The sequence below is a fragment of the Lates calcarifer genome, linkage group LG4, assembly GCF_001640805.2.
Source record: "Lates calcarifer isolate ASB-BC8 linkage group LG4, TLL_Latcal_v3, whole genome shotgun sequence".
NCBI lineage: Eukaryota > Metazoa > Chordata > Actinopteri > Centropomidae > Lates > Lates calcarifer.
In genome coordinates, this window is record NC_066836.1 from 8,028,942 (window position 1) to 8,053,407 (window position 24,466).

The following is a 24,466-nucleotide window of genomic DNA, read 5'->3' on the forward strand; positions in this document are numbered from 1 at the left end:
ATTCCTTATCACTTCTGTATTTCAGCAGGCACAAATCTTATGCAGCATGTGTTGTTTGTATCTATCTGTCTCTTTTGTACTTTAGCCAAAGAACTTGTGCATTTACCACATTTTCTGCTTGTGGAGTTGCTGCAGAGAACAGTGGGGGGGTTATACAAATGAGGGAAGCAGCTGGTACTTAAAGAGAAACATATATATAGCTTCAACAGAAGAAAACACACTCAAAGAATCAATATCAGTTAAACACAGGTGCATAAGCTGCACTGTAATTATGTATAAGTGATTTACACCACTGGGCTGAGGTAAACTATTAGAGGATGGTGTAAAACAAAAAATTCATACAGGCTGCATATGAACATATTTTGCGATGTTTTTTGTATCTTACACGATGTAGTTGCTTTTAAACAGATTTGATATACTGTATGCTCTATGTTATTTGTTTGGGAGCCTTGTATAAACATTAGATTACCCTACTGTAGATTTGTGAAATAAATCAATAAATCAATAACGTTTTGATGCAGTCTTTTAAAGGTAAAACTTTAGGTTTTGTCTGCTGGTCCACAGAGAACACTGCTTTAGAACATCCTGCTCAGGTACTTTGCTCCCCTGTTCTACAAATTAAAATAATAATAATTGTAATAATAAAATAAAATAAAATCATACATTTTAAGATTTAAAATCCTCTATGCTAACCTGAAATATTATAAAAGCCTAATTAAATTAAATTAAATCAAATCAAATTATTTTTATTAACTTTATTCGTTTCGTAGATGGAGTATTCAGTGTCCCGGATGTTACCGTTGCCAACGTCATGTAAACAGGAAGTCCGATGCTAGAGGCGGCTAGTTCAACTCGACAGAGGCTAAAGGCAACAACAAATGTTTAAACGATATAATAAATGCTGTTTCGGTTGTAAGAAAATATAACACCCCACTTGTTAGCTGTTCCGGGTTTTGTATCTGTAGTTTGAAGGCGGTCTTGAAATGAGTTAGCTCCTTTGCTTGACCGATAGTAAAACTTTTGCTAGGCTGCTAGGTAACTTAGCTAAAGATTTAGTTGTGTTAGCTCATTCCTCCCGAGTTGTCTGCACATTTAACGTACTGTGTCCGCGGTTTGTTTTATTAGTTAACAGACTTAATGTTTAACAGCACACAGACAGTTCAAAAAGGTTCATAACATTGCCTGGATGTCGTCGTAATGGGGGACAAGGTGCTGAGTCTTATCGACAAGAAAATAACAAGGTAACTAATCACAGTTTCTTCTTTGTGCTTCCTAACTCAAATAAAGGTTAAATTACAGTACTTTGAAAATACAACGCCTGCTCTCAAAATATCAAGTACTTAAGTAAAAGTACAGGGGTATTTTCAGCAAAATGTCCTTAAATATAGAAAGTGTAAAAGTAGAGTTACATTAATATCAAGTAGTTACATATATGGATTATTATTAATACTATAATGTGTACTATAATGTGACTGTGAGATAAACGTATTGGAGTAAAAAGTGCTCTGAAGCAGTATTTAGTAAAAGTATAACATTGCATAATACTATGGTAATGTGTCTCAAAAGTATTTGAGTAAATGTTTTAAGTTACATTCCGCCACTGATGACAATCACAAAATGATGAATGGGATAAATAAAAACATACTCCTGTTGCACAAATTGATAATTACTTTCTCAGTGTTTCTCTGACTTTAGTTTTCTTGTAAAATTCAGCAAATACCAGCCTCAGAAATGACAATATAAATCAATCTGAGGAGCAAAAATCAATATCATGACTATCTTTTTGGTTGTGGGATGTCAGGCAAAGCAAAACATTTGAAGATGTTTCCTGAGATAGGCAGTTTCCACAATTTGAGGGATTTTTAATAGCCTAATCAATAAATTGACTAATAAAAAAGGTATATATACATTTTATTGATAGAGAAAGTGATTGTTGGTTGCTACCCTACAGGGTTTAAGCACATTTTTACTTGCAAAGCAAATGGTTCTGGGTACTAATCTATTTCACCTCATTGCCTTTTGTCCAGTTTGCTGGATATTCCCCTGAGATCCACTGTGACATCACTCAGTCTGCACTGCAATCAGATCCCGAGGATCGAGGGCCTAACCTCAGCTTGGCACCTGAAGCACTTAGACCTTTCCTCCAATTGCATTTCTAAGATTGAGGGTCTAAGTTCCCTCACTTCCCTGAGGACATTAAATTTATCCTGTAACTTAATCACCAAGGTTGAAGGTGAGTCTTTAGTCACCATTTTAGTTGGACAATAAATGTTTCTGCATTGTGGGAGTTTTTCAGGTAATAATTCTTCATTACTGGCTCTTGTGTTTACTCTGACATTATAGTCACTGCTTTATGAGCTGTAAAATCACTCAGTTGTTAATGTCCCCTCCCTGTACCTCAGGACTGAATGGCCTTGTGGACCTAACAAGATTAAACTTGTCCTACAATCAGATAAATGACCTCACTGGTGAGTTCAACACTGACTGAACAGTTTTCTTTTTCTGCATTCAAATGAAAACATTAACAAGTGACTGACATGTCAGTGCTGTTGATTCCTGATATTCTCATTAGGGTTGTTGTACCTTCATGGCACGGAGTACAAGCTGAAGTACCTCAGTCTCCATGGCAACCACCTGGACCGCATCGATCACCTGCTGCAGTGCCTGCTGGGATTGCAAGGTTTAAGAGAGGTGACCTTGAGCCAGGATGGCAGAGACAACCCTGTGTGTAGGTCACCAGGTAGGGCATGAAAATGTTATTCTAGAGCAGAGTTGTAGCTCAGTCTTATAAGCATTATATTAAAGATTAATAATGGAAATCAACAATATGAGCTATAACTTGCATATCATTTTCTTCTCTCTCTGTTTTTAATGAATGTCTCACTAACCCACAGGATAATTGTTAAATATTGCAGAATAACTGACTCACAATGCTGCTCTGTTTTGTCCGTTATTAAAAGCACAATAAAAATCTGTGGTAGTCAAACTGACAGCCACTGATTGTGACGACTGTGGTCTGTTTATGTCTCTATGCATTTGATGTTCTTGTCTCTTCATGATTGGATTGACAGCAGTTGTATTAATATAAAAATTCTTTTCATTTATGCTGTGCACCTATTATCCATAGCTTCTTGTTCATGATTAATTCAAGGCAGTTGCTGCTGAAAGCATCTCTTTAAATCAATGAGGGAAAACTTAAGGGATTGTTATAAGCTATGCCGTCAGTGTGTGTGGATGCACCTATGTTAGCAGTGCTCATTAAATGAGCCACATCAATAGTGCATATGACATTAGCACACACAGAAGAGAGGCTATTCATTTAGATATTGATTATTAGATTTTGTGCCAAATAACCACCATAACACTTGATGTTTTAGTTGAAGTTGTATGACAATACTGAATAATAGTGTTTATGAACAGTCATGCAGCTCCAGTCTCCTGTTGATGTTTTCTGTCCTTTTCCTGCAGGTTACATGGAGATTGTTATGCAGTCGTTGCCACAGATCTCTGTCCTGGATGGCATGGACCGGCTTGGAAATCCATCACATCGGGGTCTAGGCAGTCCCTGTAATATCCCTGGTCTGGAGGACTATCTGGACCTCCTGCTCTCCTCAGATACAAGTCACAATGAAGCTGTAATTACAATTGATTTAGATGGTTGTAATTCTTGTTATTATTTATTTTAGTATAATAACGTTTTTTTTTTTTTTTAGAATTGAACAAAGTTCCAAACTGGCATTTTGTATTCAGAGTCGTTTAATCTCTGATTGTTTTCCACATCTGTATATTTTGGATCTAGAGAGTTCATTCACACATACAGGGAAGAAAAGTATGATTTTTCACTGCAGAGCCTTTCCTTCTCACCCTCTGAAAGTGCTAACAGGAGAAGAATAGTCTTGTATTACCAAACAAGTTTAGAGGATTTTAATGACTTTGGATCATTGTGCTTTGAAGTGACCGTGCTTTCCACTGAACCACTTTGTCACCCTAAAGTGCTAGTAGCTGTAGTAAATAGATTCCCTGTAATGCTGGAATATAATTTAATTTAGTGGATTTGTACCGGAATAGTGAAAGTTAGGGAATCTATTAATCTACTAATAAGTTATTTTATACACTCATTGCACCAGGTGGCAATTTCTATCAGTTTTTCTATGTAGCAAAATTAGCTAGAATGGAGTGTAGCACAGCCATAACAGGTACCCTGATTTACTAAAAGACCATGTTCTTAACCAAGTGGAAAAAGTACAATTTAATATTCCATTGCAGCCTAGAAGAGATGGCCCACTCACCACACCCCGCCTTGACAAGGTGTTGACCCAGTTTCGTCAGCGGATTGCCTCCGAAGCAATCACAGATCCAGCTGCACAACCAGACCGCCAGAGCTTACAGCCAGCTCGTTCCACTGCGGCTGATCCAGCAGAGCCCGTTAATGAACAACGCATCAGGAAACTGGAGGACCAGGTGTCCCAACTCATCCAGCAGGTGCTTATTTAACATTGCTGAGAGCCAGTGAGTCATTTATTAAGAAGAAGTATGTGTGTGAAGTACACTAGAATAAGTGAAGAGATAAACATGGTAGGTTATTTCTAAGTAGAAACCTGTAGTATATGGCCTGGATGCATGTCTAAGGGTTCTCTTTTAAAAATATAAGTGACATACGGTATCACTGTTAACAGTATTTTTGCATTTTCAATTTGTAGTACTTGTAGTACAGTACCTGTGGTATCTAGGCTTGTTTACCACATTATTTGTACCTGTCTGAAAAGTCTTTTTACTTCAATTAGATTTACAATTGACATGTTTTTCAATGTGTTCCAATTCAATTCAATTCAGTTTTTTTTATATATCGCCAAATCACAACTAAAGTTATCTCAAGGCACTTTTCATATAAAGTGGGTCTAGACCGTACTCTTTTATGGTTTGATTTGTATTCCTCTATCTAAACATATATATATCTGTCAGATATTTATTTTGTCCCCTCATATATTATATCAGTATTTCTCCACTATTTACTCAGGCCCCTGCGGGGGACAAATGCAGTAGCTCAACTCGTCCTGTGGTGACATTACGGAAAGCCAAGAGGGACACAGACCGCACGTCAGAGAGTGAGTGTGACAGCGGTAAGGAGAACAGGAGGCGCACCAGGATCCCCAAACATCGTAACACCTTAACAACGAGGACAACCAGCAAGGAGTCCAAAGGCAGGATATCAGACAGGTGACTCCCTGCCTGCATACCTCTGCACAGCTGTTAGGTCAACTACTCTGTAGTGAAAATAATTTATTTTGCCGTCATGTTTTTCACTTGTACCTGATTTTGTTGTTGTGGCTGACGTCTACCCCCATGAAGTCCCAAATTCCTCAGAACTGGCTGTTAATGTTTTGAAACTCAACTATTTGAAGACATTTTAAACACTACAACAAAAACAGGGCATGTACCTTTGAGTAATGATGATGACATTCGTATACTTGTCAAAGTTTGCAGACACAGACATGTTTATGATGTAGTAATTGGCAAAAGTCTGCTACAGTACGCGGTAATAGATATTTCCATTTTGTTCATCATGCATCAAATTGATATCATCAGGTGTCTTGATGAGAGAGGAAATCCTTTTTCCTCTGGGCTGAAAGGCAGTGATAAATTTTCTTCTCTGAGCGATGTGGTAAACTTTTCTACTCTATGTTAGAAATTACAACTGTCATCTACTCCCATGATTAATGACTGTGCTTCTATGGTCTACACCCTCATCTTACTTCATCAGCCACTGATGACATGTGCTTAAGATTCAGTAATTTAACTTAAATAAGCCTCCAACTGTCCTCATCAAAAGCAAGGTGATTTGAAAATATTAGCTTTAGATTCAATTTAAAGTTTTTCAAACTTGGCTTACCTGTAGAAGTGAGCAAGTCGTCTGGTTTGACCTTTATTGAACCAGACATTAGCTTGAGGGTTGTTTATAATCAATTTTACAGCTGGTTCAATACCTGTGATTTGTTTTATGTGCAGCGATCAGGAGAATCATAAACAGAGGAGTTCAAAGTCTGCTGTTGGGCCCAGGAGGAAGCCTGGCGGAGCGGGGGGTGTAGACACAGCAGGGCCAACAAGGAGTGGACCTTTGAGAGCTTCTAAGGCCTCAGGCGATGTGAAAAGGAAGTCCACTGAAGAGGAGGAAACCTACAGGGTACAGGATGGATAGGTCACCTGCAGATAGAATGGCAACTTCTATTTTTATCAGATAAATGTGATGTGAAAAAGGTTTTATCCCTTTACTAGAGGGGAGTAGACATCTGCTGTGTGTTTGTACCAACATCTCTGTAAAAGCTACTTTGGCTTGCACAATAACATATACGCACAGGGATAATAGACACCACCTGCAAAAAGCAGCTGCAAAACAAAGACAACAATAGAACAACAATGTCAACATTTTGCATTAGTCTTCTTATTCTTTTGAGATAACTCTGCCACTAACCTAGAAAAACACTCTTTACTGCGTCCCAGTCATCATTTGACACAAAAAAACATTCACATCTTGCTCATTCAAAACATATTTCCATCTTGGGCTTCAGTTGATCAGATGATCTTTTTTTTTTTTTTTGATTAATTGAATTGTTTGTTGAAAGTTTTCAGTGTGCTCTTCAGATATATATCCTGTTTTTTTCAACCAACAGTCCAAAGCCACCCAAATATTCAGTTTACAATGATAAGTGAGAAAGAAAATAGTTGCCAATTATTTTTCTGTCAGCCGACTAATCGTTTTAGCTGTACTTCCATCCTGTGTAATAAACTAGCCACAAATTTTCTTGTTATAGTCATTTCCAGACTTTACTCTGGCTCTGGGTATCCTACCAATGCTCAAAAATGAAAGTACTATTACACTGCTAACAATATCAGACTCACAATGGACAGTTTAAAAAAGGATCAGAGGCGAACCAAAGATGTTGTCTTTTTTATTCCACTGTATTCTATTGTCAAATGACAGTGACATCACTTGAGGCAAAGAATCAGACTTTGTGGAGACACAAGAAGCTTCATAAAGACAGGGAAGACCTGTAAACAGACTCTGATGTGTAAAATCAACCTCCTCTTTGTTCTTATCAGTATTCTCCACTGCTCATACTGTGAAAACCTTTTGAAACATTTGGTTTTGTGTGATTGTTCTTCCCTTAGCTCACCAATTATCACAGTTAGAGGACAACTGTTAAAATTTGAAATTTAGTAGAAATCCACTTTTCAAGTTGAAGCCAAAGTAATACCAATTGTTTATATTTCTTTGTATGACTGTGTGTCTGCATGTGGCTCAGACTATTGTGGAGGAACGCGACCAGGAAAGGGAGAGGCGATGGAAAGCGGAGCAGGCTGCAAGGAAGCTAACAGAGGAGCTGAAGGGCCTGCAGGCAAAGGTCAGCGAGGAAAAAGACCTTCAGAGCATGGCCCTGCACACCACGGACCGGTAGGAGGAAAAACACTGATGCACACAAACTTACATGTGAATCGATGCAGCAGCTCTGAAGCAGATATCATGATGAAAAGGGATAATTGACCTCCTCTCTGTGGATTTTAGTTGTCAACTGCATAATGGATTCTCATCCATTTTTACCCTCTTCATCTTTTCTATTGGCTCTCCTGAGACCAAGGCCCGCTGCCTGTCTCATTCTTGAACAATGAGTATCCATCCCACCATTAAAATTCCTCACTCTCATTGTCCCATAGCCTCTTATGAAATCAAGCATACACATATTGGCTCCATCACACCAAAACATTCAAGTGTGCCTGCAGTTGTCTGTGATAATAAAGCTATTTAGTATAGAATAAGATCATTAACCTACGCACCCATCCAGCTTATATACCTTACATTTAAATTCTAGAGGCTGCAATTATCTGTAATCAAATATTCCTGTCTCTATCCCTTCTCTCTGCACCGCACAGATATAGCCAGAGTGCCAGGTGTAACTATTTTGTGCACTGTCCTCATTTGTACCCCCCCCGCTTAGATAAATCTGTATTATGGTTGTAATTAGAAGCGTGGTGACAAGCATATGTCAGCAGTATTACATGAATCAATCTTAACTGTCACTTTCTAATGACACTGAACACGGCTGTTGCTGTTGACTCCCTCGCTCGCCAGGAGACAGATTACAGACAAATGACTCATCTTGGCACATTTAAAGAGGGAGCTACTGAATAAGAGGTGGCCCTACAATTTTGGTGTCTCCTTGTTTTACTGTGTCTCCCAGGCCAGTTTTTCCTCTTGTTTTTCTTTCCACCAGACTGCCCTTTTGTATAATATTTTTTCTCCTGGTTCCACTCCCACTATATTTCCATTTTCTTTCCCTTGAGATAAGATTTTGACTATGCTGTAATGTCAGATTTCTTCAATTTCAGTTTCACAGGCTATCACATTTTTAACACTGGGCGATAAAACACAAAGGACAATCAAGGGCATCACAAAATTGGTAGTAATTGCCTGTACCAATTTCCATATACAGTATAAAAAAGACATTAGTGGTAATACTCCTGCTTCTCTTTCACTCTTCCCATCCAGACTGAAAGAATTGTTGCTAAAGGAGCGATCAGGGCGCTCTGAACTGGAGACTCGCATTGAGGAGCTGGAGGGGAGGTGTCAGTCCTTAACCCAGCAGCTGGAGCAGGCCCGCAGCAGCGGAGAACACCATAAGACCGCGCTGCACCAACTGGAGGAAAGCATCTCCCATGGAGAGGCACTCAGGGCTCGCCAGCAGGCTGAGGAGGTACAGTAGCTAGTTTGGTACCTGCAAGAAAACTATTGTGATACAGATGGTGTACTTTCAGTTGGTTGTAGACACCAGACCAGGTTTATTTAGACTCTTACAAATGTAAACCCATCATTCTGTTTCTCTTACCCACTGCGAATTACCCACCGCTGGATTGTTATTGTTATGTCACTGTCATTTTTGATCATACTACTACAGTATTTCAGTGATCCAGCCTTCAGAGTGAATAAATGCAGATAGATGAAAAGATTCGGCTGAGAGAGGGTCAATTCAGTGTGACAGGCTGGTTTAAAACATGCGCTGACCTTCCACAGATGAAGCGGTACCAGGAGCTGGAGAACAAGGCTGCAGCTCTGAAAAGAGAGCTGGACATCCAGAGAGCCTCAGTACGCCAGCACAAAGAGAAACTGCAGCAGCTGCACGAGCTGCTCGCATCCAGGGAACAAGAGCACAGGTGCATGTGGAGGATTTTATTCTCATCACTTTATGATATTTGTTGCTTAATATCAACTCTATTTTATCACTCTGTGCCAAAATTAGAACATTTTTTGTTACTGTACATGAAGGATTATTATATTAGTGTTTTTAATCTGTTCACTCACTGGTTTTGAAAGACCTTTATAATCAATATCTGATGATGGTTTTTGGATTATTTCGTTGTGTTGTCAACACTGTCAGTCACATCTGACCAAACCAAAGCCACACAGTTCTGACGAAGCACATCAGCTCAGTTTAAAGATTTGACCTACTGTTATTATACATGTTATATATGTGAACAATCACAATTACTTAGATTTAACACTAATTTTTTAGTAGTTGGAAAATGAAATAATAGTTAGTATTTCATGTTTTAACACACATCCTGTTTCTCTCGAAGCCCCAGTAGCCTGTAAAGAGGTTAATGTACTGTGCTTGTTTTACAGAAAACAGCTGGAGTTGCGGTTGCAGCCTGGTGGGGCGGATTTCCGTGAGGCAGTGGTGAAAGAAGTTGCATCAGTGGAAGAGAGACACGCTCACAGGGAGGCAGAGCTGCAGGAGAAACTGGCAGACAGCAGGAAGCAGTACGCTGCACTGGAGGACGAGTTCCGCATGGCACTAACCATTGAGGCTGCTCGCTTCTCTGAGGTCTGCTAAAAGATGCCATACATACAGCCATACAGATGGCCTGTAATTTTACATTATATTCTCTGTACAGTTCGGCTGATTAGTGATTACTGAGTCCAGTAAAAAGTGAGATGATTGAACTGGAATTGACCCCCATCTTGATAGACTTTTTTTTTTTTCAGTACAATGGTGAAGGCTGAGATTGAATTAGGGTCGTTTGACTCTGGACAAGTAGTCTGTGATTGCCACAGGAAGAAAGCTATACAAAAGAATTGGATTTGAATTAATCTGTACTTTCTCGTTATGGTTACAAGCTTCATTCAGCCTCTGTACAAAATGTAATCTTATTCTTGATTGCTACCGCTTGCACAATTTTCTAGTTTCCAACTTTTGCCCTTTGAGAAAAGTCTGAATAAGATACAGATTGCCAGCCAAACTATCTCTCATGAAAAGCTCTGAAAGATTGCTTTCTGTAAATCTGTAACGCTAAAACCTTTTCTGTGAGACCTCAAAAGTGGCATTGATAAAATTCTCAAGTCAGGTAATACTTTGACCCAAGTCCCCCACTCTGCTTAGCTTCTAGATGTCTCATTCACATTCAGTTACACTCTGCTTCTGTAGGTGAAGGAGGCTTGTGAACAGATGACTGCAGAGCTGATGGAGCTCAAGGCAACCCTCGCCCAGTCACAGCAGAGGGAGAAGAAATCAGGCTCTCTGGTGCAGGAGCTCACAGCCATGGTCAAAGAACAGAAAAACCGCATCTCTGAGCTCATCAAAGCCAAGAGAGATGCTGTCACCGATCTAAAGGTACAGCACCACAGGGAGGTTTTTTTTTCCTCTAGCACTCCAGGTTAATTAAGTGCAAATGACCTGATTCATATTTGAAAAAGTCATATTATATAAGATAGAGCTGAGTTGGCCAGTCTGAGGCATCAGTCATCGGCTTTTCAAAAACTGTTCAGCCTGTGCCTGTAGGAGACAGACTACTTTGAGACATCATGAATACTGAATGGTTCATCTGCCTTTCCATCTGCCAGCTATGACAGATGGCCGTTGATCATTAATACCTTCTCTCTGCCAGAGCCGTCTGCATTCCTTAGAAGCTGAGGTGGATCAGGACCGGCGTCTCGGCCTGCAGCTCGAATTGCTGAAGAAAGACAAGGCGCGACTGTTGTCTCAGCTCACAGCTCAGGAGTCGGTGATAGATGGCCTCAGGGCAGAGAGGAGGATCTGGGGCCAGGAGCTCGCTCAGCAAGGTGGGAGATGTCCACTTTGAGCCAGCCTTACTTGTTTTTACAGACTGTGAGAGTCCATCTTACTCTGTAATGTGTTTTCTCTGTCAACATTTGGTGATTCTACTTCGATGAAGGAGACATTATTTGTATATGGCTTAATACAATATATTTTATTTGTATAAAGTCTGCCATCTAGTGGTAGTGGTTTATACAGAATATTAAAACAGCTTTTAAGAGACACTGAAAAGGAAAATAAAGAATAGAAATTAAGGATTAAACGCTACAGTACATTTTCACAAGTGTTATCATTAGAGACATGATCTGATTTACAATTTTATGCGTATCTCTGTGCCAGGAGCGTCTTTAGCTCAGGACCGTGGACGCCTGGAGGCCAGGATAGAGGTGCTAAGCACTGAGCTGGAGACTCAGAAGAAACAGAATGAGAGGGACAATGATGCTCTCAAAATAAAAGCCAGAATCATTGATGACCAGACAGAGACCATCCGCAAACTCAAAGAGGTAGTACAGCAAAAATATCAAACAAACAGAAAAAAAATCCTATCCATTCACTCATTCCTGTTTTTATCTTGAGACACACTGAGGCAGTTTCTCTTCCTCCCCCACCTTCCTGTGGTCTAGGCCCTGCAGGAGCGTGATGATCAGATCCGTAGGCTGCGCGAAGAGGCAACCCAGGCCCAGAAGAGGTCCCAGCAGCAGCAAGAGGAGGAAACATCCCGGCAGGCTGAGCTGAGGGAGCGGCTGGAACATCTCAGCTTGCGCAAGGAGGAGCTCAAACAGCAGCTGGAGGACAAAGAGGCAGAGCTCGAGGAGGTCAAAAGGGTTTACAGGCAAGGCTCCCATCACACTATATTCACAGTGCTTATAAAGAACAAAAAGGTTCTGCTCCAGTGTGGTGTATTCTGGAAAATAAAGTGAGACGAGGATAAAAAGTTAATCAGTGTATCATTGTGTTTTTTAAAAAGTAATTTGAAAACACCACATGAAATTTAAATTTAATATTGTAGTAATATTTTATTTTAGTAGCCAACCTGAACCAAACCCTCATTATGACCTCAGACTGGCTGCAAATGATTAATAATTAATGATGCAACAACCGTCTGAAACACCTTTCTGTTTTCTGTTTTGTTGTCTCTCTTCTTTTAGTGACTCCAGTAAGAAGTGGCAGGAGAAGGCAGACCTGCTCACTCGGTTGGAGAGCCAGGTGAAGCGTATGAAAGAGAACTTCGATTCGAAGGAACGCTCGCTGCTGGAAGAAAGAGATAAAGCAACAGAAGCACACAAGTATGCTACAATATCAGAGGAGAGCAAATCTTTATTCAAGATTTCCCATCTGGTCCTGCACATACTTTATCAAGCATTTTGGGCAATGCTATTGCACTGCTCATGGTCCAGGCACATCTGCGTCTCATACCCACTGTTTGGCCACAATATCAAGGATCATACCTGCATTAGCTTTTTTTTGTAGTAGTTTGATTAGTTTAGTCAGATTGTTGAATAAGGCAAAGAACAGTTGTTGAATTCCATTTCGTAGATATGGTTTTTAAATTAAATTAAATTGTCTTTTTTATGGATCAGGCACAGTACAATTTTTATGTTAAATCAAAGGTTTTTTAATTTGTGACGTGCACAAATCCTGAAAGAAAGGGAAGTTATTTACTTGGTCAAAAAAAGCTAATAAAATGCTTTCACCTTAAGTGTTAAATTAAGTCCAAACACAGTATGTCTCACTCCCACTTAAAACTTCTTTTCAGGACTATTAAGGACTATTAAAAATTGTTGAATATGTGCCTCTTCCATCTCTCCACCAAAACACTAAAGCTGGAGAACTCTGAAGACTCGTAACTGTAATCTCATATTACATGTGTCCAAATCATGACTTAGGGGGAATTACTGATGTTGCCCTTGAGACAAGAACAGGAGGGTGATGTCATTTTAAATAAAACATTAGATTTATGTCAGTGCTTCATTTCTGGGGCCATCCATCCTAAAATGTATAAGCTTATTGTACCCAAGGCTGTTTGGACACCATCCAAGTGTCTCGCATTATGTGATACTATGTTTTATTTGTGGTTTTCTGTCCTGCAGAGCTGCAGTAGAAAAGTTACACTGTGTGGACGATGCTTTTCGTCGACAGCTGGAGTCTCTGCAAGCTGCCCATCAAGCTGAGCTGCTACGACAGGCAAATGAAAAGCAGAAACAGATAGAAAAAGCCAATCAAAAGGTAAAATATTGTCAAATATTGACGCTTTTCGCAGAAATGCCTGGTTTTCCTCCAAGTTGCACGGAAGAACAGCTGCTCTGTGCCTTTGTGTTCATATATGAGAAACAAAATGAACAAAAGCAAGGTCCTCACTCTAATCTGATTAAGGAACTGTGGCAAGTATTATACAAATTCTAATTAAAATAGTCTTAATATTTGATAAAGGAAAGACTTTCTAATGTTTTATCTGCTTTATGGTTCTTAAAAGAAGCAGTTTTGAAAGTGGTTACCAGGTAATCATGGAGGAGGAGAGACAGCTACACAAACATTTCAAGTGAAATATCTGCTGCTTACTTCACTGTTAGATCTCTAATCCATCATACATAATGGGAGAGATTTTGTCACTGAAAGGTTGACATTCTTGGCACATCATTCAGCCCCTGAGATTCTTTTCTGGATTTGAGAGAAAAAAAAATTTAAATGAATAATTGTAAGAAAGTAGGACAAACCCTGTAATGGAGATCTGCAGTTTGAAAATGTTTCTGAGAGTAACATGAGTAAAACTTGCCTCTGTAGGTTCCATCAGTCTGACCTCTAATTATGCCTATTTCAATTCTCTACATTTCACCCAGACAGGCACTCGTATTCACTAAGATGCTTGAATTTGATGCCTCTACGAGCATGAACATCCCAAGGTGAACAATTTCAAAAAATTGTGTTTGTGTGCTGCAGCTGAGGCTGTCTGCTTGTATATGTCTTCCTCAGGTATTTGAAGTGGAGGAGGAGATGCGGCAGCTCCTGGAGGAGATGGAGACTAACAAGAGAATCATGGAAGAGAAAATGAAACGTCTCACAAGTGTACTAAAAGACTTTTAACCCATGAAATATATCTTATTTTGCAGCTACAGAAATGTATGAAGTAAAACACTGAATGGTAGTTGTATTTTGTTTTAATACAATTACAATTTAATATTTTATTTTATTTTTACATTAAGTTATTGTTGTATTTTTAATATATCATGATCTAATAAATTCTGTTTTGAGCATATTGTTCTCTATTTTAGTGCAGTTAACAAACTTGTTGAAATCAAAATGAAAACACCAGGTTCTGTGTTAAATAACAGTCTGAAGTCTTTTATGCTTCTTTTATGTACAAACTAAATTGTTACATTTAAAAACATTTACGTCAATTTAAGTATTTTTTATTCCTGAACCGTATAAAATGAATTCTATGAATGAATTCTCATTTTATATTAGTGTTTTAACACTGAAATATGTAGGAGGGGGAAATAATAAAATGGTATTGGTTTATGCTTTGTAAACATGCTGTCCTTGACCAGTCCTCAAAAATTACCTTTAAATTATACAAGAAAATTTTTCACTAGATAAATTCTATTCAGTATCTTATATGATAATTCACTGAAGTTGTTTGTAATACAGTGCTCATGACAAATGTCAGATAAAAAAAACATGAAAGTTAGGTATTGTCAAAATGTTCATTATAAGTCAACTGTCCGATAGTAGAAATTATCGCTTGCTAAATGAAGCTCACAAAGTCAAAATTTGGATTTTTGATTCAGATCAAAAATTTACTTTTGATTTGGTATAAAACTTTTACCTAATTTATATTGCACAATTAAAAGTAAGTCATCATTTTAACACGAATCTCACAATTTTACTGTTTGACTTAGCATGTCATATTTTTTACCGAGTAAAACTTGACTTACTATGTTTTATTTTTATTTTCTTGGCAGACGTGGGCTTCCATACAGATTCGGATGAAGGGACGAGTGCCAGTTGACGTAGTTGCGCGGCTGAGGGGATGGCGGGGGCAAAATTGGGGTGAGGCGGGGCTTCACAGGGAGAGCTTGCTTGACAGAGGGACAAGGGTTGCCGTGGCAACTGTAACCTAACGTAACGTCCGTTCATTTAAAAACCCCACGGGTACCTGCAGCCGTCCCGTTGAGGTAACAGAGACGGTATCTGTTAAGAAATGTTCGTTATTTGTAGTTCAACACAAAAAAATAACAAGGACTTTATCTTATAGGAAGAAGATGGAGTTTGAGACGACGGAGACCGTACGCTCGACACCAAGTCGACACGAAAAAAGTTTGGGGCTCCTCACAATGAAGTTTGTCAGTCTGCTACAAGAAGCTAAGGATGGCGTCCTTGATCTGAAAGTGGTCAGTAAAACGGCGATGGCGGCCCCAGTGTTTTTTTGTTTGAGGGTTGTTTTTTTTTTTCGTTGAGGAGTGGGTGCGTAGTCGGTGTCTTTGTACTGCCACCTTTCGAGGGGAACAAAAGGATGTCAGTCCTAAACAGGGCCCGTCAGGTGTATTGATTTGTCTTAATAGGTGGGCTTGCTAGCCGCCATTAAGCAGGCCGCCTCCTCTGTGGGTTCAGTGGTGGAGGGGAACTAAATGTACTTACTCTAGGACTATACTCAGGTACCAATACTTTACTTGAGTATTTCCAGATTATTTTATATTTCACTGTATTTCAGATGTAAATACTGTACTGTTTTTACTTCACGTATTTTTCACATTAACACTTGACGTGTAAAAAAACATAAAATACCTTATTAATGACTGAATCAGTGGATCCCAGGATTTTTTGGCTTGTGTCCCTTATCAACTTCTATACTTTTGAGCTACAGAAATTAAGAGTAAATGGTGACTTTTTAAAATCTCTATTTCTCAAATATTAAGGTTTGAATTTATTGCACCATCTATTTAGCAGCCCTTAGTGTTCTGACAGGTGGATGTGGCTTTGCCAGACCTACTTGAGGTTTCCTCTAAATCTACCTTCTTTTCTTCACAGTGATAAATAGTTTTCCCTCTCTTCTTGCGCGCCAAAGCTGGGTAATGTTTACACAGCAGGCTCCTCAGACCATTTCCCTCCTCCTTTCTCCTCTGCTATTGTATAACTGTCCTCTTCTGCCAGGGGGTTTGATTTGCTGTTTGTGCAGCTTAATTTGCCAAATCCTTCAGTCGCTGGCTTTGCTAAAGTCTCTCTTTTTTCTCACCTCATGCAGTGTTTGCTGCGCAAATTTCATGTTTTCTGCTAATGTGATGTTTCTGTGATGTGCCTTGTCAACGAAGATTCACATTAAGCTGCCACTGAGTAAGACCCTTCATGGAAATGTCTGTCTGAATTAACAGGCTGCAGACAGCTTGGCAGTGAAGCAGAAGAGGAGGATATACGACATCACTAATGTGCTGGAAGGTGTGGGGCTGATTGAGAAGAAAAACAAGAATATCATCCAGTGGAGGTTGGAGGTTTTTGCTTTTTTCATATGTTAGAATCAAATTTGAATTTATTTTTCATCACCTTTGGTGTCTTGTTACCTCTAAATGTTGTTGATATGAGAATATTAGAACATTTGCCACACCACTGTGCATGAAAAGTAGCATCCTCTTATTACACCAGCAAATTAATTCTACATTTTACCACATTGATTTTTGCACTGGACAAGAAATATTAAAAGTGCCTTTAAGTCTGCCAAAATTGCTATTAGAGAACATATTTTGACTACAAATGGGGTATTTCACTGATGTTAATATTTCATCCCTTTATCTTCCTTGTCTCCAGGGGTGAGAACACAGGTAGCCAAACTCAAGAGGTGCTGGAGCAGGTAAAAGTGTTGAAGGCACAGATCTCTGAGCTGGAGGCCCAGGAGAAAGAGCTGGACAACCAAAAGGCCTGGCTGGAGGAGAACATCAAACAGCTTAACCATGATCCTATCACCAACACATATCCTTATCTTGCTTTTACTCCTTTTAAGGTTACATTTTTGTTTAGTCTAGTTTTGTGTAATATTGAGTGCACTAACTGTTTGTGCTAACATTTCATGTTAAGGCAAGTTAAAACTGATTTCTACTTTGTAACATAATCTAAAAGCAGCTTACGGTGTTACTGATCACTTAAGCGTTTAACATCTACTAATAAGGCTTTATGTTTGATATCATTTGAGTAAAATGTCACTTACTGTGTTTGTACTCAAGTCTTTTTGTCTCTCTTTAGAGTTTGGGTCAGCTTTGGGCTCCATTTATTCATTTTTAGAGGGAGAAAAAAAACCCTCTTAATCCTTTTAACATTGTTTGCTTATTGAACAGAGAGAGTGCTATAAAGGAAGGATTATAGATACAACTGGTATTGTCAGTGTCTTGTGAAATCACAGCCAGGCTAATCCTGACATGCACAATGCTCACAGTCTTGTTTTTCCAGTTTATTGTCTCCACTTTCCTCCCATAAGGAATCATGTTCCAGTTCCTTAACACCTCTCCACTTATAAATTTGTGACACATGAAGACATCTGCAGTGCTTTCAGCGGAGACACTCTTCTTGCTGTTGTGGCTCCTGCCGGGACACAGCTAGAGGTTCCACTACCTGAAATGGTTAGTCACACATGGACACATGGAATTTTGTTCTGCACTATGTTAGTTTTAAAACTCACAATATTTATTCCTTGTTCTCTGTGGTATACCACATGTGGCCTGTTTATAAAAGCAGACAAATGCAATGATACATTCCTTGTTGTGTGTGAAATCTAACTAGGAATAAAAAACAAGCTTGCTAGTGAAGCATAGGGTCCTCAACATGTTTGTTTGGTTATTCTGCACACACTGGCATGTGTTTGCTGCAACACTGATCAACGGAGTGTCATTAACTTAACACAAAACCTTGTGTAACAATGCAGTGTAAGACTATTTTCAAACTTTACAAAGCCAACGTGACACTTGGGGTGAGACACTCGATTTTACATTCATACTGTAAACATCCAGTATAAATGACTACTTTTTTTGGCCCTTTGGATGCAGCAGAAACAAGCTGTGTACGTAGCACTGATAAGTCATCACCTTTTCAGTTGTTATGGTGAACTTGATAGCAAAATGTTGCCCATCTGCCCATCTAGATCTAGAACAGATTCAGAGTAACATTAATATTCATTTGGAGATCTGTTTCTGGCTACCTGATGAATGTAAGTCAAACATTTGTTCTCCTTTTAGCTGTGCTTTTGGTTTCCTCTAACTCCTTTTTTTTTTTTTTTACCAGCTAGTCACTCTTTTCTTGTCATTTGATGCTGAACAGGTAGTGTACAGCTGTCTGCTGTGGTTGAAAATGACATTATGTAAGTTAAGTTGTGTGCTAGAAAACTTAAACCAAACTAAAAGATGCTAAAATGCTCTGCAGAGCAGAGGGAAGCTGCAGAATCCTATGATGATTTTCTGTAGGTTTGTCACTACAAGTCTTTCGCATACAAATAATCACATGACCCATTATGTATAAAAGTATTGATTATCGCTGCTTTAATGATCACAAGCTTATCAACATGTTGCTGCTCTGCAGGGCCTGAGTGGTCAGAAGAAGTACCAGGTTAACCTACGCAGCCACACAGCTCCCATCCAGGTCATGCTCATCAACAGAGATTCAGAATCCACAATACCCGTGGTCTTCCCTGTGCCACCCACCGACGACATCTGTCCGATGCCAACTCCACCCACCACCCCCGCCAGCCTACAGAGGTTCCCCCTTTCAACGTCAGCGTACTCCATCTCCAATACCACCTCCTATTGCAGCCAGGACTCCCTCTGCTCAGACCACCAGATGGTGCTGCCAGAACATGATGAAGTGCTGACGCCGTCGTCCACCCCTCCTGATGTGCAGATGGGTAAGGGCAGTGACATTTTGTGTTTCAGCATTTTTATGCGTTTCAAGTTCCTATAGAAAACCACTACATACAGTTTCTCTTGACTTTTAAAGACAAGGCTCAAGACAAAAACGTGGCTTTACACTCAGATGTTAATATTTTCAACAGAAACATATTTTACACCTACAGTAAAAGCTTTAAACATAATAACAATCTTTAAAGCTGGCCACAGCTTCAGTAGCCTCTAAATGTTAATAAAAGATTTCACCTTTTCTGTCCACTCAACGTGTCTTAACAATAGAAAAAAATCTCATAAAAAAATCCCACACACGTTGAATTAATAGTGGCTTATACAGAGAAGCCAGATTTATAATAACCCCAAAGTCCTGTCACCCTGAGGCAGTTTCACTTTCCTTTTGCAAATCCTTTGTGATGATTTAGCTGAAATAACATCCTCAACTCCATGGGTCAGGAGATGTTAAATTAAGTCCCTCCCAACTGCAACTGTGACTCATTCAGTCAATATCACTTTAGTTTTGAGTCATATCACGAGTGGTGTTGGATGTCCACAGTGACGCTGGCTGAGTGTTTCAGTTAAATGAGAGCAGAAGTGGTGCAGAGGAAATCAGGTGTAGACTTGCAACTGGTTATATACCCCACTGAAACAAGCCTATTGGACACTCACTCGGCTTCAACCTGAGCAGTGAGTAATCAGTCAGAATAAGTGAAAACACCAGGGTGAGTTCGCAGGTCCTTTCAAACCATCACTAGCAGCTGCTCGAGGTGTCAGGGAACAGCAGCCAGTGAATACCAGGTGGCAGAATAATGGCTCAAAAACATCCTGGGCTGACACGATTCAAAAGGCCACAGGGCTCTTGACTGTAACAGTTTTACACACAGACTCAAAGGGTGATGCACTGCAGTGTGTGGTGTTGTCGCCACACCACAGTGGGTGATAAAGGCTGTAAAGAAAGCATTTGTAGACAGAAATTTGACCAACTCCAAAACAGTTGAACTGTTATGTACTTGCACAGAAACTGAAACTTAACAGGAGGATTTGCAGCACTGTCAACATGCTGTGGAAGAGACTTTTTGTACATACTGTACGTGAACTTTTGCAATTCTCTACATAGTTTCACTCAACTGCAGCCTGAACAGTGGGTTACCAGCTCCAAGAGCTGCTAGAGGTGTCAGGAGTTCAACTAATGAATACCAGAGACTGCTTTTCAAAACTGTGTTTTATTTTGTTACACTCCCATGTCCAAGAACTGAAAGTAATGCCATTGCTAAGCTGCGTTGTCAGGAAATCAAACCCTGGAGAGACTGGCATTACGAAATGAATCATGTGAATTTGGTTTATTACTGCTTTTAGAAATAGCTCAACTGACTCAATGTCAGATGTCAGTGGACCCTGACATGCAAGAACAGGGTGTGTTTCTAAGAAGTCACTGCCTGCATCAATAAGACTATGTGATCATAATGTAAAGCAGAAGGAGAAGCACATAAAAGCACTATGTCAGTCATGATGGCTTACATGTCTCAAACATGTCAAAAATCTCAGACATGGCCCAAACCATAAAAACCTATGTTCTGGAAAAATGGTAGTGTAAAGTATAAACAGTTTGACAGAAATTAGCTAACATGTCATTTTTATTTCAAACATAATCATGCTGTGTAGATGTGAAAACAGACATTGTGACAAATGCCATGACAGAAAATAATGTTTGAACTAAACTAAATATTTTAAATATCTAAATTCTTCATTTTCCTGAAATCTATACACACGTCTAATAAAGTTGAATGATGGAGGTAATGAGCTCTACTTTCATAAGCTTTTTCCTACATCAACCATAATTTCTAAATGTTCTTTCCACTTCCTCCTGTGTAAATGTGGTATAATTTCTGGTAACATTTTTAGAAACTTTCCACAGCAGCTATAGTGGGAAGAAAGCAAAGACATCCTGGACTGATGCAATTCAAAGAGTTACAAGGTTCTTAACTGTAACAGATTTACATAGACACTTCAGAGGGTGATGCACTGCAGTCTGTGGTGTGATTGCCACATTACAGTCGGTGGTGAGTAAAGCTGTAAAGGTGACGGTAAACAAAGCATTTGACTCCAAAACGCAAAGTTATATACTTGCACAGAAAATGAAATTAACAGGCAGATTTGCAGCAGCGTTATAGATGCTGTGGGTGAGACATACTGTATATACAGTATGTAACATGACTCTCCACATCACAAGGATCTCACACCATGTCATCACAACAGACTAAACAGATCAACTTCCAGTATGTGAGACAATGACTTCCTTATCCGGATCTAGGTTTCTAAGAAAAGGATGAATCTGTGTCACACTAACTGTTTGGGCATTGATAAAATTGAACAATGTCAGGTCAGGTAAAAATAACATATAGGGGGTTTTGTGCAGGACTATTTCTTGCCTGGGAGCAATGACCTCCTGGAGTTTTTATGCTAAGCTAACCAACCAGACAGACATGAGAGTGGTATCAGTCTTCTCTTGTCAAGAAAGTAAATAAGTGCATTTCCTAAAATGCCCTAAGTTCTCTTTTTAATTAACTCCAGTGCTTAACTGATTCTGGGATACTGACCTGTCTTCTCCTGATTGTCCTAGGTCTTGATAACTGAACCCTGTGATGTTGCAGGTTTCATTTCTTTAAAGTGTCTTCACTATATAGCTAAGTATTTGTTTTTTTCTGGCCATGGTTCCTACAGAGTGTCAGCCAGTGGCAGTGTTGGAGCAGCAGCAGATGGACCTGGCAGGCCCAGAATTCCAGTCTGTCCTGGACGTGAGCAGCCTGCTGAAGCTCAGTGCTGCTGGGGACCACATGAAGGATGACAGAGAGGGTAAGGGGATCAGGGAGATGGAGAGTTTATTCTTTAATTGAATACAGCAGTGAAGCTTGGGGGGGGATGTAATTTTTGCTTCACATTCATTTCAATTATGTTCTTGTAGGCTTCAAGATCTAAGCTTGCTTTTATTCTGCGTTTTGATTCCTAGCTTCAGGACTAGACTGAATAATATACTGATGTTTTTATATTTGATATTTTGCAGGAGCTGTTGACCTGATTGATGAGCTAATGTCCACTGATGGTAAGAATCTCAAGTTAGAACTAGGTCTAACTTCATAAATGAAAACCTGTGTCTTGCTTTAGTCACTATTGCAGTGTAGACAAGTGGTTAAATAATGCTGTTTCACCTCTGTTACACCCAACATCACTGGTGGGTGTGGTCAGAAATGTGCTCTGTTACATTTGTAGTCACACCCAGCAGTGATGTTTAGAAGGTCTAGAGAGTCCACTTGTACATCACTGCAGCCAGGTGTGAAGTTGAATATCAGCAAAAACAGTATCAGGGGTGATAACATAAAGATAATCAACAAGACAGAGAGTCTACAGCTGTGTGCGCAGCTCTGTGTGGCTGAACTAAATACTAAAATCTGCATGCTAATGCTCACACAATCGCAAGGCTAATAGCAGGCGTGGTGTTTGTTGTGTTCAGTACTTTAGCATGTTAGCATGCTAACATTTATAAGTTGGTACTAAACACAAGATGCAGCAGCAGGTATTTATTCATAAATCAAAGTATTGGACAAGTTAACGTTTTGACCTGACGATGGTGCTAAAGAAACATTCAGTGAATCATAAAGTCATTGTTTATGTCTGCCTTTTATGGTAATCCATTCAAAAGATGGTGGTGGCGTTAGAGGGCAGGTCAGAGGAGCGCCAAAGTCATTAGGATTCTTCCTCTGTGCACCACGGATATCTGAACCAAGTGTTGCCGCAATCCATCCAACAGTTGCTGAAATATGTCAGTCTGCACAAACGTGGCTGACTGACCGGTGCTGCCATCCCTAAGGCTATGTCACTAGCATGGCTAAAAACCTTTACATGGGTCTGTCTTTGTCTTATTTATGTTTTACAGTATTGTCGTTGTTGCTCCTCTCTCCTCACGCAGGTATAGATTACAGCTTCAACCTGGATGACAATGAGGGAGTGTGTGACCTGTTTGACGTGCAGATCCTCAATTACTGATGGCTGACACGGGCTCCTGTGTGCGCTTATACAATCTCTCTAAAGATGCTTCAAACATAACTTTTCCCATTTTTTTTGTTATAATTGCACAGCTGGTATATTAACATACCACTCTTATATATCTTAAAACCCATTTTACACATATTAGAATTCACCTCCATGCACCAGACTACTTCAAATTACTATACTGGCTACTTTGCGTAGCCAGCAGTCGTTATGTCTCCATTAGGTCTTTAATAGTTGACTGGGTGGTTATCTGCAACATTCCAACATTAGGTGCCTTACTGGAAGAAAACCAGAAAATCCTTCAGCCTCCTGCTGCACTTTAGCATGTAAATTTATTTTTCCACATCCAGTGGAAAGCCTGAGACTTGAAGACAACAGCTTTATTTTCTGTAGTTTATCAACACGTGGAACTGTGACAGTGTTTTACTTTAGATGTTATTTACAGTAACTCGTTCAGTATTGGCCTTTTTGTTTTGTTTTTTTATTTGATACAGGGTTGATGAACTTGTTCAGGGTATGTAAGTACGTTAACTTTGTTTCCTTGGAAACCACATTGTGTAAAAACAGATTTCATAGTTATATTTCATAAAATGGCATATCGTATTTAATGAGTGAATGTTTTGGTTACATTTTGTAACCCTGTTCTCATGTGGAAAAAATGCCAGAAAGTTTTCTTTTCTATTGTGACACTGCCATTTTAGGCCTCTGAGTTTTTGTTTTAAAAAAAATCTTAAATTACAGTTATATATTTGAATATATTTGGTTTGGTTTGGTTCGGCAAATTTTTTTTTTACTTAATTTAAGAAAAAAGAGTTATTGATTCTATTTTGTTGAAAATGTAGTTAGTTTACTGCCTTAATCATCATTTAGAAAGTGAATTAGCCGCATTTCTCATCTGAACCATTAAATAGATATTAAGAGAATAAATATTGAGCCACATTTTTGTATATTTATAGTTTTCTTTAATTACAAGAAGCCATGTTTTTGTTACAGTTTGTCATTTCTTTGCACATTTTTGAAAGTTTTTTTCAATAAATGGATTTAATCCTAATTTATGAACTTTTCTTTCACTACAATTAATTATCATAGTATGATTTGAAAATGTGGAACGAAAGAATCATTTCAACATGTACTCAGGCTTTGTTGTGTAAAACTTGTTTATTTGACTTATCAAATTTGTGTTAAATCACTCGGGCTGTTTATCATACTGAATCTAACAGCCTGATCTCCAAGTTGAAACCGTTTTTCTTTTTCTTTCTTTGGCAGAGTAAAGTGTTTTCCTCTGTTAACAGATGATAAACCTCAGTCAAATGGTTTCCACATGAGGCACTACATGTGCCAGAGCATGACCTGCTGCATGACTTGATAAAGCATCACTTGATCTGTACCAGCTGGGACACAGGAATAAAACTAAACAACATCAAAATGAAAAGGGAATGTGAA

At 39.1% G+C, this 24,466-nt stretch overlaps 2 protein-coding genes across 5 annotated transcripts; both read left to right on the top strand.

The window, feature by feature from the left end:
- Positions 1-804: 804 nt before the first annotated feature.
- lrrcc1 (leucine rich repeat and coiled-coil centrosomal protein 1) lies at positions 805-15,223 on the top strand. Of its 4 annotated transcripts, none has more exons than XM_051069926.1 (20): positions 805-1,241; positions 2,028-2,233; positions 2,403-2,468; positions 2,573-2,728; positions 3,469-3,635; positions 4,267-4,482; positions 5,018-5,217; positions 6,007-6,181; positions 7,302-7,450; positions 8,543-8,747; positions 9,065-9,204; positions 9,674-9,875; positions 10,476-10,661; positions 10,936-11,110; positions 11,445-11,608; positions 11,729-11,937; positions 12,254-12,391; positions 13,196-13,331; positions 14,076-14,168; positions 15,065-15,223. In XM_051069926.1, exons 1-20 carry the CDS (start codon positions 1,198-1,200, stop codon positions 15,221-15,223), a joined length of 3,186 nt encoding a protein of 1,061 aa, XP_050925883.1. In that variant the 5' UTR covers positions 805-1,197. The 4 variants fall into 4 exon arrangements, with proteins under 4 accessions (XP_050925883.1, XP_050925882.1, XP_018533328.1 ...); XM_051069925.1 differs by having other exon boundaries at positions 806-1,241; positions 2,573-2,740; XM_018677812.2 differs by lacking the exon at positions 15,065-15,223 and having other exon boundaries at positions 806-1,241; positions 2,573-2,740; positions 14,076-14,356.
- Positions 15,224-15,363: 140 nt separating this feature from the next.
- e2f5 (E2F transcription factor 5) lies at positions 15,364-24,074 on the top strand. The gene is made up of 8 exons (XM_051069927.1): positions 15,364-15,493; positions 16,472-16,581; positions 16,902-17,060; positions 17,596-17,707; positions 18,660-18,981; positions 21,698-21,829; positions 22,038-22,076; positions 22,941-24,074. Exons 1-8 carry the CDS (start codon positions 15,365-15,367, stop codon positions 23,015-23,017), a joined length of 1,080 nt encoding a protein of 359 aa, XP_050925884.1. The 5' UTR covers position 15,364; the 3' UTR covers positions 23,018-24,074.
- Positions 24,075-24,466: the final 392 nt, after the last annotated feature.